Raw genomic sequence first — 17,444 nt, 5'->3', positions numbered from 1 at the left:
TCTCTTACATTTACTGAACATCTACTGTAGCTCTTGTGCCTTAGAAAGAGAAGCCTGTAAGTTCTCACAGAAGCTGTGCTTTGATTTCTGTGCATTTATTTGCATAGTGTGTATAACCAGTCTGAACAATGGTGGAAAGATAGCATGGACCAGGATCATGTACGTCACTGCACATAATTTTACTAATTATATTTACTGTCTGCTGGATATAAAATCCTCTGAAGTGTATCAAAAGCTGCTCTACACTGAACAACTGAAACAACTGCTTGCCAAGGGAACCATTAACACTTCCAACCGTTGAGTCACTTGGAAATTTCCTTTCCACTTTCTGCTCACCAACTGTTTAATGAAAAAGGGACCATCAAACTCAGACAGCCAGCAGATCAAACAGAAGGATCCCTGGAACTGCTGCTACTCTACAGAAATTGAAAACAGGATCTCTTCCAGATTCTCCTCCACCTGGATGGGCAGGTATTGCCTTTTGATGATGCCAGATGTCAAGGATGTGGGAGAGAAGCAAGGGAATCAAAGATAGGCATAAGGAATTGTGGTAGTTTGGTCTAGGCCTTCCTTGGTGACCAGTTTGTAACCAAGGAAGGGCCCAGATTTACCCAGTATTCCCTACGATTTTTACGTAAGCCGGGCTATAAGAAGAAAGGAGGAGAGGCCTTCGCTCTCTTTCCTTCCGGCGGCTTTGGAGGTGCAGGTTCCCTGCTGTTGAGTCTGCCGTGTTGGGGAGCGAGGTCTGGGAAGGCCTTGTCGACCTTGGGAGACTGAGGTTGCTGGCGACCGTTCCAGCGTGACTTTCTGTTGTCCCAAGGAGAGTAGTAAGATAGTTTTTTTGCCAATTCTTTTAGTTGCTAGATCTCGGGCTACTGATTGGTATATATATATTTTATTTTGGTTTTGTTCCTTTTCCCTTCCCCCTTCCCTTTCCCTTGTGAAATTGTATATATATTTCAATTGTATATAACTGTAACATAAGTGTAAATATATTTATATATATACTGCTTTACCTCTCTCTCTCTCGTTTCAGTTTTCTTGGTTGTTTTTTTCTTTCCCTCTTCTCCCTGAGGTTTGGGGGGGGACGACTTCTTGTGGTAAGGTTTGGAGACTTGGCAGGGAGCCAGCTTCAAACCATATCAGGAATATAAGCAAAAATATTTTGGAAGTGTGAAAAGTAAAGCTCTCCTTGGAACGTTAACTCATCCTCAGTGAACATACAGTGAATGAAAATGTGCTTTCAGACGAATCACAATTTATTTCTTAATGTATTACAACTAGTGTGGAATATTTAGTTTTACTCGTAGAACCCTAAATTAAACCTTAATCAAAATTTAACTAAGCTTGGAGTACAACATGAAGTTTCAAGTTTTATGTTAAAAAAAAGGTTTCACAGATATTTTGTACCTCTGTGGTAGAAGAGAATGAAATTTAATCTTCTAGACTAATTTCTCTCATATTCTGCATTAACAAAGCACTCAGTAGAAGACACTAAAAGTCCAATAGTCCAGACTAGGATGGAAAATTGTTAATGTTCAAGACAGTGCATAAATGTAGTCCCATTGCCTTTCTGAATTCCTATACTTACATGGCTTAAAAGGCTGAAATGGATTACTCAGAGACAAAATCACATATTAAGCATCAAGAAATCCTCTTACCATATAATCTTCTATAGAAATCAGCACAAGTGTAAGGAACACACTCAACCTGTTTCTAACTGAAATCTAAACTCTCACAACTAAGCTTACCTTTATTTTTCCTTCTTACCTCAAATCTACAGCTGAAAAAGTTTCATCTTTTTAAAACCAGGAAGCCTCCCACTGTTTTCAAAAACTCCTCCAACTGCAATGTCATTATTTTTAATCAGGGAAAAAAATTCCCTTTGAACATTAGGAATCACTGTAAAACAGGAGGCAGAAGCTGAAACAGCAGAACACAACTCCTTCAAAATGAAAGATGCAATTTTCAGAAGGGAGAGAACTCTGTCTTACTGCGTGAAAAAGCATGTCCTTTTCAGGTACAATGTAGTTACAGCAAACCTTTACAAAGGAAACTATATAAGTTCAGCAAAAATCTATTTGAGAATGGAAGATCAAGAGACACCAGTTCTGGAATATAAGCCCTCTAACAAAGAAAATTCTTCATGCTAAATAATTTGTGGCATCAGAGAGGTTACAAACATAGGCATGCACTGCAGCCTGTATAACCAACATTTAGCTAAGTTCAAAAGTATCACAGAAGTTTGTGGTGAGGTATTTATTATTTGACTGCAAGTATTTGTAGTACATTATACGCTTAAAAACAAAAAAATCACCTAATTACCAAGATGGAAATGCACACTTTTACTATGCTGCTGTTGAGTGGAAGAAGACTATTTTTTTCCCACACATTAGTTTTCAGGTTGGCAAACCTGCTGGGGGCTGGTATGTAGAAGAAGAAAAACCAAAGTACCACCTAGTCTGAAATACAAAAAATTCAGAAACAGATGTGAGAGTCTGGTGGCTAAGAGAAGTGTGGATGTGACCCTCACCATGAGGTATCTAGAATAGACAGAGAGCTGTTTTGATGTGTTCAGCTTTCAGTGCCAGGGCAGCCTGCTGACACACTTGAAAGAGGACAAGAAACCCACAAAAGCCTATAGTTCTTCCCGTGAACTGAACAATTCTTCTCCCTCCGAATGCCATGTTTGATTACCAAACTTGAGGGAACAACATAACAGGAACAGAATTCAGCTCCCTAGCAGAACAGAACCATTTTTCCTTGCCTGCCAGAGAAGGAAATATAACTGCTGTGTCATTCTGCTTGACCTGGCATTTCTAAGTATTCCTGCCAGCTGCACCTAAAGATGGAAGACAGATCTCTCTATTCCAATATAAAGAGCATTCAGGTATTATTCCTTCTTTTTCCCTTTGACTTGTCTTTTACTAATGGTTATTTGTCCTGACCTCAAAACCTGAGGGATTTTCTTCATGGAAAGGACAGAGCAAGGAAGGAAAGCAAATCCGGTTTCCTCTCCTGTTCTTCTTCCATCTGTTTGCACAGGAGAAGATTATTAGCACTATCCCAATGCAAGGAGACTCCTTGGCCCACATACTAGGGAACATCTCTACAGTTTCAGCATGTGAAAAGAAGAGGTTTTTTCTTCATTTCATCTCAGTAGTTTGTCTTCTGACTAGACTAACCAGGAGCAGAAGCAGCAGCAAAGTTCCTTGTTCTAGGATTTTCTGCGATACGCATCCGTAGGTGTCAAAGCCTCAGGCAAATCCTACAAACAACCATGTTACAAAAAGAGTCGATATTGGTGCGTGCTAGGGGGAAAGAAGGAGACATCCCTGAAATTAATGCTTTAAAATGACGATGTTGGGCTGAAGAATAAAAGCCCTTTCCATGAGCTGGTACCCAGTGTAAGGCTGCTGACAGTGATACACATTAATACACAAAGTCTATGTTTGCTTTTTGCAGGGCTGTGTCCACACTGCAGTTCAAAGAGCAGTTCTTCTAATGGCCTACAACACGCTCCTGCCTCGGTGAGGAAAGGAGAAAGATAACCCCCAGAGTTTGGAGGAAGGGAGGGGAGCAGGCTCAGCTGCTCTGGAGCCTTTCTTCTTCAAAAGGCTCATATCACACAAGAAGGACATGCCACTAGGGAGAGAGATGAAAGGATTTACTGTTTCTTATTGATTAAACTTCCACTCCAAGCTATATAAAGACTTCAAAACTTAAAGGAAGATACTAGACCATTGTGTTTTCTGCAGTCTTCATAGACTTTGGAGTCAAATTGCCAGCAATGTCCATTTGTCAAGTTTATTCCTCGGAGGTTGTTTACACCAATCTTTTCTGGATTTCTTTTTTGTTACGTAGCATCAATGAAGTATCTAACACAAATTTTCAGTTTTCTCATAGCGATCTGCAGGTTGCTTTTAAGGCTGATAACCAAAATTAAGAGACTAGGAAGATATAAGTGGAATTTCATGGTTTCTTGACATTTGTGTATTTGGATTGTCAGTATGAATAAAAGAATGTCACTTCCCATGCAAAGGTAAAGTGAGAGACCTGAGTGTTAGCAGCAGACCCTTTTCATTAAAATAAAGGAAGGAAGGCCTTAAACCTCAGATCAAGGCATCTTTATGCTAATTCACACTACTCGTCTGGTGGCAGCAAGCAAACTCAAACTGAAGAACTTAGGCTGAAGGAGACAAGTGTAAATAGCATACATGCAGCCAATCAGGAACACACTGGCTCCAACCAAATACAAGAAATTTCAGCATTCGTATTTTAAATGCAACAAAAGGCACTTGAAAATTCTGTCCTAATATCCACTACGGTTTCCTACATAACATGTGCTTTTGAGAGTACAGTAAACCTGATTTCTGTCTCCTACAGACCAATTTCTATATAGCTTTTAAGACAATATGATGATGACTTAGAAAATAAGCAAGGAATCATGTGGTTTTTTCCCATCAGAGTAACAACATACCCATAACTGAAAATGAACTGATACCTCTTATTTTTCTCCATCTACAGACTACACGCAATGTAAAATGAGAATAAAGGGTCACTTTATTACACTGAATAATTCTGAACATATGGTAAGGAAAAAATTTACATTCATATCTATATGCTGATGCACACCATTTAAACTAGAAATTAAGAGGAAATAAAAGACAAAAAAGGGAAAGGTCAAATGCAAAAGGGGAGAAAATCAGCCTTGCAAGTTTCAATTAGAAAGAAAAAAAGGGTGTATCAGGGACAAAAAGAAGTTAAATTCAGCTATTGCAGGATGTTCACTAAGATCATTTCGGACTGAAAGGAGAACTTGGTAATATTAAATAAAATCCTTGTTATTTAAGTCCAAGAAAAACATGAGAAAGCTAAACAGAAAGTCTCACAGAGATATAATACATTAATATATAATTAAAATAAAAACAGAGAGAATGAAAAATACTAGGAAGTTAAATGAAAACATTATGCAGTTGAAACAGGATTGAAGGAAAGCAGCATAAAAGGACTTTGATGACTAAAGTAAAAGGAGGAGCGCTAAGGAAAACACTTTCACTGAAATATAATGAAATAGAATTGTTGCATAATGAGAGAGAGAGAGAGGGAGGGTAAGAAAGGTGGGGAGGAATTAATAAATAACAGTGAAATGAGAATAACAGTGATACTCTTTAGTGCAGATGGGTCTCCTCATTCCAACACACTAAGAGGAATTCTTCATCTCAAAATGTGTTAAAGATCGATGCAAAAGTGAATGATAAAAATGGTAGATCTGGTAGCAGTGCCAGGGCTCCTCTGCTACCATCTGGTCAGTTATCAGGACTCTCTGTTCCAGCAGTAGACAAATGTGTACACTTCCCTGCCACCATGGCAAAGCCTGGAATTTGTTTGAATAGTAGTTGAGTGATCCCCACAGACACGAGGTCAACTCCGTTAAGGACAAATTTCTGCACTCCCAAAGACTTAAATTGCTTGACAAAGAAACAGAATTTCTTCTGGCTGTAGTATTTTATTTCTTTGCTTACTACAAACAATGGGTCTGAAGAAAAATACTAATCAACCCTAAAGGTTTTACTTGCAGCCTTCACTTTATCTTGCCATCCTTTGTCTACATATGCACACACATGGCAAGTAAGTTTGGTTTCTGTCACTGCCAGTACATCATACACCACAAATTCATTTCCTTATCTTACATCATCCCACATATTAACATTCTAGTTTTAAAAAGTCCTTTTCCCTCCTCAGTCTCCACAGACAGAACTACTGTGAAGAATATTTTTAGAAAGTGTTCCAAATTAACAAACCTTTACAAAATAGTCTCCAATATTACAAACTTGTGCTACTTTCAAGCACTTTTAGTCTTGACTTTGGAGGAACTAAACAAAACAGTCTTAACCTATGAGGGTGTGAGCTAAAAGCTATTTTCACTTTCTGAGGTAAGTTTCTAGCAAAAGAGAGTAGATTAATATGACATGGAGACCTTAAAAAAGGAGAAGAAATCTTTATAAAAATACATGTTTTAGTACGACTTCTGAGAAACACTGCAGAGACCATAAATACAAGAAGTTCAATCAGGTGGTAACTCTGTTCCTTTCTGTCATCAAACACCAAAAACTCCATAACTATATGTAAATGGGAGTTACATGTAAAACGAATTCATCTTCTTCCTGAATAGGTGGTTGAAATACAAATACAAATGTCCAAAGTGCAAGACTAGAAGAGGTGTTGAGCCATATGAACCAAATCATTCTCTCCTGGGGGCTGAATGTGAATCAGTAGGATGGAACTTTACTGGTAGGGAAGGAAGGGGAGCAAGAGAGTGTGAAGAGAACTGGGAGAAAACCAGCGTATAAGACTGCATGAAAAATCAGGACTTTATAAAGAAACTTAAAAAAAACCACCTCAAAACACCACAGTTGAGACATTTGCCAGACACAATGCTGTCTAGAAAGACCTGAATTGAAAGCAAAGGAACTTTGCTGTTCTTTTGTAGTGTTCTGTGAAAAAAATCTGCCTGGCCTGTCTTTATAAAGAAAAATAAATCTGACATCCATATATCTCAACTTCTCTTTCTGAAGAAAATAATCTGAAAAACTTTCCCAAAAGTGAATAGTTCTGTGTCTGACAAATTGTGACATGAGGGTTAAAAGCAGAACTTAATGAGAGAAATCATTATCTTCTGTTCCTCTCTAGCAAAGTTGAAAACAACTACTCACTACAGGTGAGAATTTTGAAAAAAATATGGCACTCTAGTGTTTCTGCAAAGTCCTACAGAATGGCTTGCAGGTAAAAAGGTAATCTTTGCCTGCAGTAACTAATTACAAAGGATTTAGGCAGACTGAGAAACTCTAGAGCAACACCTTCTGCCCACTAGGGAAAAAAAACTCAGTGATACCATGAAGTAATACAGTCAGGTTCAACCTTGAAAAACACTCACAGGAAGAAGCTGTAAAAAGGACACACAAAGTTGAAAAGTAATTTTTAAAATAATATTAAAATGAAAGTTCGTGACCTGAATCAGGCTTGCTGGAAAGTGTTAACTATTGTTTCCTAATCAGTTTTACCTGCAATACTCTAAAAGGGAGAACAGGGACTTTCCTGGACTTACATCATGCAAAAATCTACTGATTTTGTAGAGAAAGCTCCCTGGGAGGTGCACTTGGCTCAGCTCAACATCGTGATCCAAAATAATGGTCAGGGAATCAAGGAGAAAGACGTAATTCCAATGAACAAGGTTAGTAGCCTCCCTGTGATATTGTTACCGAAATTCCCCAAAGACAAGAGAGAGTTATTTAGACCTGAATAAGCCTTTAACATCTGGTATAAAGTCAGGGACCCAGCTAAGGGCTGGGAAGAGGTAGTTAAGGAACAATTCCATCAGCAGTGGCAGTGGAAGACCTGAATTGTGGGTCAAATGTGGGTAAAGGTATCTAGAATAAACTAGCAATTGTACAACATGGAAATATCTGAAAGATGATGAGACACTCAGAGACTGTAAAATTGGTCACAGATCTCCAACCGTCGTTCATGTTGGCACACCATCAGATTGAACAATTGTCATTGAGAAACCCTGCTAGATCTAAAAGTACAAACTCCATGAGAAACAGTCATGAAATTTCAGCAAAATGCATTTGATTCTCATTTACTGTGGTATGCCATAAGAGACACTGTATAAAGGTCATGGGCAAACTCGTCCTGTAGCTGTGTGCTAAATGACATTTTGGATGGGATACTGCCATGAAAAAGGTTGGTATTTTCAACCAAAGATGCTATTTTCTGCTGTTTATTTCTTATTGCATTCACAGAAATGGCATTTCCTTTTAAATCATTAGGATTATGTCAAATTACTTAGCTTTGGCATTTATTTCTCCCCGGCAATGGGAACTGTCTACAAGTGTTTGAACCCTGGCTAGCCAGCTGGGTCAAAATGGAAACAATCTCTTGCTAAAATATGGTGATCTTGGCAAGGATCTATTCAACACATCACCACAACAACAGATTTAAGTAGAGTCACAAAAAACAAGCTTACTAGTGCCAAAACAAGTGGGAAAATAAAGCCCATTTCCCATTCTCAATATGGCAAGTAATAAAAAATACATGGTAAAAATCAAATCAAGCTGGCCAAGCAATGTTAAAATGGCTTGGAGTAGTGACAAAAATGATCAGAACAGCTACAGACAGGCAATATGCACTGGACTGTGAAGCCCACTTTGCATCATTACAGGAAGAGACATAAAAAACAGCATAATGTGGATAATTGTTATCATCTATTAAAAGAGCTGGGAATATAGTTAAAATATCAAATAAAGATGGTCAGACATGATACAAGGCAATACATTTCTGTCACAGATGTGTGTTTCTTTCTTTGTTCAGAGTCAGTTCTTTAGTCTGAACACCTTCCTCCTCGCCCATTCTTAATCAGGTCTGCTTGTATGTATTTACATGGCACCCAACATAATGCAGACTCCATAAACACTAGCCACTACAATAATATATTACTCCAGTGAGTGGAAGAACATAAACAGCTGCACTCTACAATTAAGATGCCTTAAAATTTTCTAAAAGCATGGGTAAAGATGCCAGGCAACTAAATGGTAGTAATATCTTTTCTCTAACACCTTCTTAAAAAAAATATTAGTAACCCTTTGGATAACCTTCTCAATGGACTCTGTTTCACAACTGAGAAGTAGAAATCACTATTTTTAAAAATTATCTGTTTAGAATGCAATGTTTCCAAATAGTTACAATTCATCAGTCAAGTCTAATACATACTGTAATGTCTCTAAGATGACTAGACCCTATTCATCATTTTCATAAATTTTCTTCTAATTTATGGCATCAACCAGATGCACAATGTGGTTTTGTACCTAACAATGCAGTTTGTCAAAGTATTCTAATACTAATCCATGTTAAACAATAACAGACTATATAAGCTTTGCAGCTGAATGTTAACCCTGATTCTCAGATCACTGAGATGAGCAGAAAACTTTCATGTGTGAGAAAGAGGACAGTTGATAAAATTTGTTGGGTTTGTTTTTTTTTTAGGAAGGAAACAGAGAGCCACAAGCACTTGCATATTTGCATATGGGAAGAAGTACAAGTACTTTAGTCACTAAAATACTATGATACATTTGATTTGCCCACTGAAAAGTACATGGTAATTTTTTTTTTTCAGGTTAGAGGTGTATTTCATTCAGTTACACTGTGTCGTTCAAGAGGAAAAAAAAAAACAGATTCAGGTATGTTTTGCAAAAACAGAACACATCTTCTTTTAAGTACTGCAATTAGGAATTAACAGAGCTTTTGGACCAAAAGCATTACCAAAAAGGTGAAAGAGAATTCACAATAAAGTAATATAGCATGCAAGAAACTGTGCAGTTTTGAGACCTTGCTTTGCTTTTTTCATCAATCAGGCAATAGCTTACACAATTTCTATTTGCAACTTTGCAAGGTGATGGAGTTAATATAGGCCCGTGTGGTCTCAACACACTGCAATAGTGTCATTAGTAGAAAAGGTGGGAATAAGGGGTACCTCCTTCCTCAGATGGCCTTGTTATTTCACTGCAGTAAGAAAAGGTAGGGTTCGTGTCAGAGCCATCTGATTTATAATCTCCCAAACTGGTAGAACGTAAATACTGCTTACTGTAACGGCTTGCTCTTTCTACAAAGGTAGAAAGAAATAAAGAATATCACAGTAAATCACAGAAGAGCAAAGACAAGCAACAACATAAACCTCACCACTGCTAACAGTGCTTTTCATACACTGATTCTATTAAAATCAAAGAAAAGTAAATTCTTCACAATTTTGTATCCATTTTGAGCACCACTAGTTCCAAAGCTTGCTTCAGAATCTAATACAACTAAGCTTGTTTTCTGCTTTAAAACAATAGCGGAAATGGAAGGTAGGATTGAGATACAAGAAAAGGGATGAAGCAAAAAAAATTTCCAGTGGAAAATCCAAATGTTGCTTTATTCCAGCATGCATACAAGTGCATGTGGAAATACCTCTGTATATTATTCAAAGGAATATTTAAAGTTCCGCTATCAGTAGCAAAGAAAACACATGTGCAAAATTAAACATTCAAAAGAAACACTTACAGGGTGGAAAAAATCCATAAACTTGCAAAGGCAAAACACTGATACCTGTTATTATATTACTTTCTCTCCTTTTCCATCTATCCTTAAATTATGAATGCCTTGGAGATGCGAATAATAGCACAAAGCATAATATCGTATTCCATATAGGCAAAACATGCATAAAAAACGAATTTCATAAATAGGCCACTTTCCATAACTCTGAAATTTTATAAGGTCCAACTATTTGAAAATTCTGCTTATAGTGAGGACAAAGTAGGTCAATGCTTTTTAAGTGGCTACTTGTAAGTGACATGAATAACTTGTTTAGGATAAGATTTATTTCACTATTTCTTATCTGCACATGTGATTACAGCTGAAGTTCCTATAAAACACTGCTTTTAAACTACTGCAGTTATAAATATATATGAAAGCATACTTATAAAACATATGGCTGGCACATTGACCTGAAAATTCACTGTATCACTTAGTTTCAAAAACATAAAGAGCGTGGAAAAGTCAGGATATAAGCAATACCAGAAAGCATATGCAGACTCCTAGACTGAATATTGTCCTCCAGAGGATCAATGTCGAAGATGGAGCCAGGATCTGTGCGCCAAACTTTAAGATCTTTTTCAAAAGCACAGAAATTATAAGACAGACAAACAACAAGCATGAAAGGAATGATCTTTAACAATCAGCAATCAATTTTCTTCATCTAGAAATTAACCAAAATATCTAGATATTCACATGAAAATATCAGAAAGCATTCATTTACTGCTTAAAAGAACTTAGTGCATTTTAAGCTTTGACACTACTTTAAGGAGATTTTTGCTCCCAATTTATTTCCATTTTCTAAACATGACCATAGTATTTTCTTAAGTCTAAATAAATGGAAACAAGTTAAGTATCACATACCAGAGCTCTTTTCCAGTAGCAGAACCAAAAGAATCAGAGCTACAAGGATATTTTCACAGTTCACCAACAGCACCCTTACTCCATGGAGATGCTGCAGTATATATCTCTAAAACTGAGAGCTGGCAGTATACAGTTGACAGAGACACTACAGACCCTCCTTTGTATACAGGAGAGATCATGTCAGCCTAACAAGCGGAATCAGAGGCACAGTTCATCTTATCCAAAATAAATTTCTACTAATTGCTCAATTTATATAAATTCAAAAGTATCCACCTTTCTTAATAGAAAAAATGGTCTAATGTGACAAATTCAGCTGTAGAAATCTACCTTGCAGACATCTACAGATCGGTAAAATGAAGCCCACTCTTGATCATAATTAGTAATTTCCTCTGTCTTCCAAATATCTGTTTCCTGGGACACGGACTTAGAGTTGATCCATTACCCCACTACTGAAAAGCATTTCTGGAATTCAATGTATGAGTTCAATGACGGTGCTACTCATAAGATCTTCAGGTTTAATTCATATATGCAAGTTATTAAGATCTCCCAAAATCAGATCTCAACAGGGTATCAAAAGAAAAAACAGTCCATAGGAAATAATTAACTTCATATTAGACTTTAAGTTAAAATCAAAGCAGAAAAGCAAATATAGATTTAACTACATTTTAATAAACTTTTAACAAATAATTACAGCATTGTACAACTTAAGAGGAGGCTTATAATAAATGCAGAGGCAGGTACAGTGTAAATTCCTGATCTACTCACATCAATTTAATGTATATAATTCATATGGGCAGAAGTGTTCATATGCTTAAGGGTAGAAAGTCTCTACAGAGGGATCTGGACAGGCTGGATTGATGAGCCAAGGCCAGTGATAAGAGGTTCAACAAGGCCAAGTGCTGGGTCCTGCCCTTGAGTCACAGTATCTCCGTGCAGCGCTACAGGCTGGGGGAAGAGTGGCTGGAAAGCTGCCCAGTGGAAAAAGATCTGGAGGTGCTGATCAACAATGGCTGAACATGAGCCAGCAGTGCCCAGGTAGCCAAGAAGGCCAGTGGCATCTCGGTCTGTATCAAAAGTAGTGTGGCCAGCAGGACCAGGGCAGTGATTGTCCCTCTGTACTGGGCACTGATGAGGCCACACCTTGAGAACCATGTTCAGGTTTGGGCCCCTCACTACAAGAAGGACATGGAGGTGCAGAGAAGGGCAACAAAGTCAATGAAGGGTCTGGAGCACAAGTCTGATGAGAAACAGCTGAGGAAGCTGGGGGTGTTCAACCTAGAGAAACGGAGGCTCAAGGGAGACCTTACCACTCTCTACAACTACCTGAAAGGAGACTGTAGCAAGGTGGGAGTAGGTCGCTTCTCCCATGTAACAAGTGACAGCATGAGAGAAAATGGCCTCAAGTTGTTCCATGGGAGCTTTAGATTGGATATTAGAAAAAAATTCTTCACTGAAAGGGTTATCAAGCATAGGAACAGGCTGCCCAGGGAAGTGGTTGAGTTACCATCTCTGGAGATATTTAAAAATGTGCTGACATGATGCTTGGGAACATGGTTTAGTTGTGGGCTTGGCAGTGCTGGGTTAATTGTTGGAATTGATGATCCTAAAGTTCTTTTCCAATCTAAATGATTCTATGATATCTGCTATTCTAAAGTAAAATAATTATTTATCTCTTCACACCAGTTTCAAATAAAACTTTGATGTAAAACACAAAATCAGTCAAAGCACAAATCTACAAGATCACACCTTTTTACTGGGGTTTTCTTCTTGGGCAGATCTGTCTGAAACATTTACTCAATGCATTTGGAGCAGGAAAAAAATTGTCATTCCAACTTTGTTCTTTTGCTGGTTTGAGTGGTAGCAAGATAAATAATGGGTTGATAGGTAAAGTAGGACTGTGAGGACCCCAAATATGTCATGTTTCAAATGATTAATAGCCTAGATGCAATGGAAATAACAGACAGAGCTAATAAAATAAATCCCACAGCTTTAGAATACATTCAGTGTATGTACATTATGTTATCTACTGCAACTCCCATAAGGTGAGGTGTAGTGCTAACTCCTTCCTGCCAAGATGAATTAAAGCCAACACAAAATCTTTTGATAAACTATGTGTTAGTCCTAATGGTGATAAATTACGCAACTACATAAAGCACTGACAGGTATGGGAGGGCTGGGGGAATTGGTGAATGCCCAACTTTTCCTGTTTGCATGCCTTAGTAAGTAAAAAATGTAATAAGTATGGCTTCATGGCAGCACCAGTGCAACAGCCATTGATTTGGATTGATTTGATCCATCTCTGTAACCTGAAATAACATGCATAGAATCAGAATCTTGGCAATTTATAACACAAATCAATTTTAACTCCCTGGTTACTTTTGCCATTTTAAAATGTCTTAATATTCATGTGAGAATTGTGGATCCTCTATAGTAACAGATCCAAAGCTCAGCTACATCAGTTTATCTTGATGGACTTAGAACAGCTTTAGCATGGTTAAAAACTAGTGCCTATTTGCTGAAGCCAAGACATTAACTTCAGCAATCAGGCATTTGGAAAATTGTTACAGCTTCACCAATAATACATTAAAAATCAATCAGAGGTACTCTAGGTACAGAGGTACTAACTAACAGGATGAACAATTATCAGCCAGGAAGAAAACTCACAAGAGTCATAGTTGTGTTTTTCTGTTTGCAGGTTTTTTGAGCTGCCAAGGACATTCCATGAGCAAGGAGCTCACTGCTTCTTTTTAAACAAGTAGATATAATAATTGCAGTTCTCTGAAAAAGCATTAGCTGAAACATCACAGGTTTGTCACAGACTTTTTCCTTTAAATAATTGTACTATTTTTGCTGTTTGGCAGGCATGGGGGATTAAGAATTTCTGTGTGTTTTGATACTGGAGTATTTTAAGGTGATAAATAGTACTAGTATTTCAGTTACAGCTCAAGAATTTATCCCAGGGATGTTCTTAATCCCAATATACTTGTGTTAGCAAGCCTTCAACTGTTGAGCATTGGATTGCACACAATTCTTACACAGGGCTACAGCACACCTGTAATGCAGGATAGAGTAGGAGGTTTGAAGCGTGCACTAAACAGCATATTGCAAACTGCATATTACACTGCAGTTTTGCAGGAGATCTTCTCTCTTTGGCTGCACCACTTCTAGCTATGGGGGAGAGTATTTGGAGACTTTAAGGAAAAGACCAAAAAGTGTTTGCCAGGAATGATACAGCTAACCTTGCTTTAGGCGGGAGAATGGACTATATGACCCGCCAATTAGTCCATTTCACCTGCAGTTTCTCTGGGTTTTGCAAGGTAAAGTCAACTTTGCTGTTATTACTATGTATGAAGGATTTTAAAGTGTTATCTCAGCATGTGTTTTTGTACATAGATCCTCTGGGGTCTACATGGTTGTAAAGCAAAGAAAAAGAGAAAAGAGACACACTAAAAGAAAAGGAAATGAGAAAAAGAAAGTCAGGCTGCCATTTCCTTTGCCATAGCAGGCCTGCTAACTTTTAATCCATTCCAAATATCCACTTTAATTTTTAAATAGAGTTCATATTCATTATGAATATCCCAAATAACATCTTAATGCAATATCTTGTCTTTACATACAAATCTAATCTGTATTCTACCCTTGAACAACTGATCATATCTTGCACCACCTTTTAAAACATCACTTCTGAACACTGCTTCTTGGCTTACCAGAGACCTAATGAGTTATTGATGAATTACACCTTGAGATATTTTTAAAGCTGTGTGAAATTCTAAAAGAAGAGGTAAATGAATACATACAGCTCTGCAGAAATTATTGACTGACAGAAGGGGAAATTTCAGACAGGCCTGCAACATTTAAACATTGAAATCTTGGAGAATCACAATTTTAATAATCTTTCTTCTGTGCAAAATTAAGATTATTACATATATTTTTGCTTTCCTTATAGAGTCAAAATTCAAATTTAAAGTAATAGCAGACTATCCATATTAAAAAAAAATACAGAGCAAATGATAATGTATCTCCCATCCATTCCCATTATTACTTCGCTAGAAGCTGACATGGAACCAGTAGTTGAACCACAAGTTTCATGCTGAGAAAAGAGTGAAAAAGAAATCTGGAGAACACAAGCAGAGGCTTTTACAATAGCAACACTATTTAACAACTTACCAACAATTATTCCAGGTCTTCTATCCATTTCAACAATATGTGGATGCACACCTTTATATGCTGCATCACTCACAATTTGGGTGTTTTTCCGTACACGCTCTGTTATAGGATCATCTACCACTGGGGTGAAGCCTCTGCCCTTTGTCTTCTCAAAATCTTCATGGTATTTTACCTAGGAAAAAAGAAGAATTACATTTTTCCCTAAGCTGCAATTGACAGCAAATGGTTATTCTATGCAGGAATGTATATGTTTATGAGGCACTTCTATTCTTTAACTTTGCACCATAATAGAATTGGTACACATGAGACAGACTGGATGGCCAGCCAAGTCTTTTCTATCACCCTAACTTGATTTCCTGATATTTTATTATCAATGTTGCTTTTCTTTTCTATTGACACTAAATTAGGCATTAGCTCAAGCTGCAAAGCATCATCTTACAGTCAGAAGGGACAAAAAACCCCTGCCCTCAGGAGGTCATCTGGTCCATTCCCTTCTTCTCTAAAATAAGATGGTTCTCTACCGATGGAGACAACTACATGTCAGTAAAAATGTTCCAGAAGTAGTAGTTCTAAAGAACTCAAACATTTTCATTCACTGAGAATTTTGACTACATGCACATCTTCATAAGAAAGGTAGTTCTTTTCTCTTTTGTTTTATCATATGCCAGCTGGCTTTAAACATAGGTTTTTAGAAAGAACAAGAGCCTGATTTTCAAAGAAAAAAAAAATTAAAAACAACGACATTAGAGTAGAAAGCATTACAGTACCAAGTGTTGGAACAAAACCCCTGTATTAGTAAGAGTTATAAAGGTAGTATTGCTGATTATGCATACTTACTTTTTAAATAATCTTAATCATCAAAGATTTAAATTGATAAACATTCTCACACAAGCCAATGCACACAAAACAACTCATTCCAAGAACCAAAGTCACGCAGAAACCAGGAACGTGCACAGGCACAAGGTGAAGTGTGTCACCTGATCCAGTGAAATTGTTATGCTCAAATGAGGTGTGTACATTTTTAAGGAAAAAAAGAAAAACAAAAGAACAGACATTTAACTGTTAGAAAACTGTTTATTAGTATTTTGAAAATGTTCATTACAGTCATATGCAGTTAGCAAACACTCCCTCTACAGGCATAGGAAGAAAATATTTCTTCCATACTTGAGAGAATTCCATTAGTTACCTATATTAATGGAAGGCAAAATCCAGTGGAAGTAAAGTGCCATTCCTTAGTATGCTCTAGTTATAGGAAGAAAGTACCCTACCATTGAGATGTTGTTTTGAGTTTCTTTGACATGTCTTAGCTCAGGTGTGTCTAGAAGCACACTACGTCTACCTTTCATCTGCCTCTGATCACTGCTGTACTTGACCTGCAAAACACGAACAACAGCACCCGTGAATTTTTTCTTTACAGTAGAAAGGATGGTGAGAATCACACCATGCAATAGTACCCTTTCCAAATTACAATGCTAACAGTTTCTCTCTTTACACTCATTTGCTAGTAGGTTATTTCACAAGGGGGATACAGATGAGCTAGTATATTTGTAAGGCCAAAAGGCACATTTATTCCATCAATCACTTACTCAAAAGAAAGTATTTATCCAAAAGCTGAAATTTGTGACTGTTTAAATTACATAAGCAAAATAATTAATTCATCAACTGAAAAATAAGACAAATAATAAGAAAACACCACTGTGACTTGGACATCTTTAAAACATATTTGTATGGCTGATGATAAGATACCTTCTTATTACCCAGACAGACCCAGAGCCTGTCCTCAGTCTGCTTCCAGGATGGGATTACCTGAGAATTCATGCGAATTCAACTCTTACAAGTAGATTAATCCTTTGGAAACCTTCTTGCTCCTGTTCAATCGCTAGTCTTTACTAGCAGCACAAAAGCAACACGTCTGGGAAAAATCTGAATGCACTGTTTCCAAAAAGAATATTCAGGCTCTGTGTTTTGTGCATCAGTAAGTACAGAACCTCCTATGTCACATTTTTGCTGTTTGGCTTATTTTGTAGCTTTTTACAGACTAGTAGTTCTAAAATAGTAAAAGTATTTGGTCCTACTTATTGGTTCTGGATTGACTACTCTTACAGTTTCTTCTAGCTTGTTGAATTCTTCTGCCAATGACCTCTCTTAGCTCCTACATCACATTGTAACCTGTGCATTGAGTGTTAGTACATATTTTAGATTTACCTGTGTATTCACACAGTGTTACTTCTCAAATGTGTTGTGCAAATCTATTTCAACACGCATTTGTGATGAGAGAAACCATG

General features: G+C 37.3%; 1 protein-coding gene and 1 long non-coding RNA gene across 4 annotated transcripts in view; one reads left to right on the top strand and one right to left on the bottom strand.

Moving 5' to 3' along the window:
- The window catches only part of NEBL (nebulette), a 251,660-nt gene that overhangs the window by 20,489 nt on the left and 213,727 nt on the right, over nt 1-17,444 (bottom strand). For 2 of the 3 annotated variants that reach the window (XM_027744706.2, XM_027744707.2), the window contains exon 5: nt 15,160-15,331. In XM_027744706.2, the coding sequence (XP_027600507.1) occupies nt 15,160-15,331 (172 nt within the window). Of the gene's footprint in view, nt 1-9,532; nt 9,662-10,611; nt 10,705-15,159; nt 15,332-16,427; nt 16,533-17,444 lie in introns of all 3 variants that reach the window. The other variant, XM_039388523.1, reaches the window with a different exon arrangement.
- LOC114000407 lies at nt 195-9,241 on the top strand. Its single transcript, XR_003545202.2, has 3 exons — nt 195-471; nt 4,528-4,592; nt 9,176-9,241. It is a non-coding gene; the product is annotated as an uncharacterized LOC114000407 (long non-coding RNA).

This window comes from Pipra filicauda, unplaced genomic scaffold (genome assembly GCF_003945595.2).
Source record: "Pipra filicauda isolate LSUMZ 115617 unplaced genomic scaffold, ASM394559v2 scaffold65_size3143899_pilon, whole genome shotgun sequence".
Lineage (NCBI taxonomy): Eukaryota > Metazoa > Chordata > Aves > Passeriformes > Pipridae > Pipra > Pipra filicauda.
Note: the sequence above shows the minus strand (reverse complement) of the source record. Positions and strands in the feature narration are given on the sequence as shown.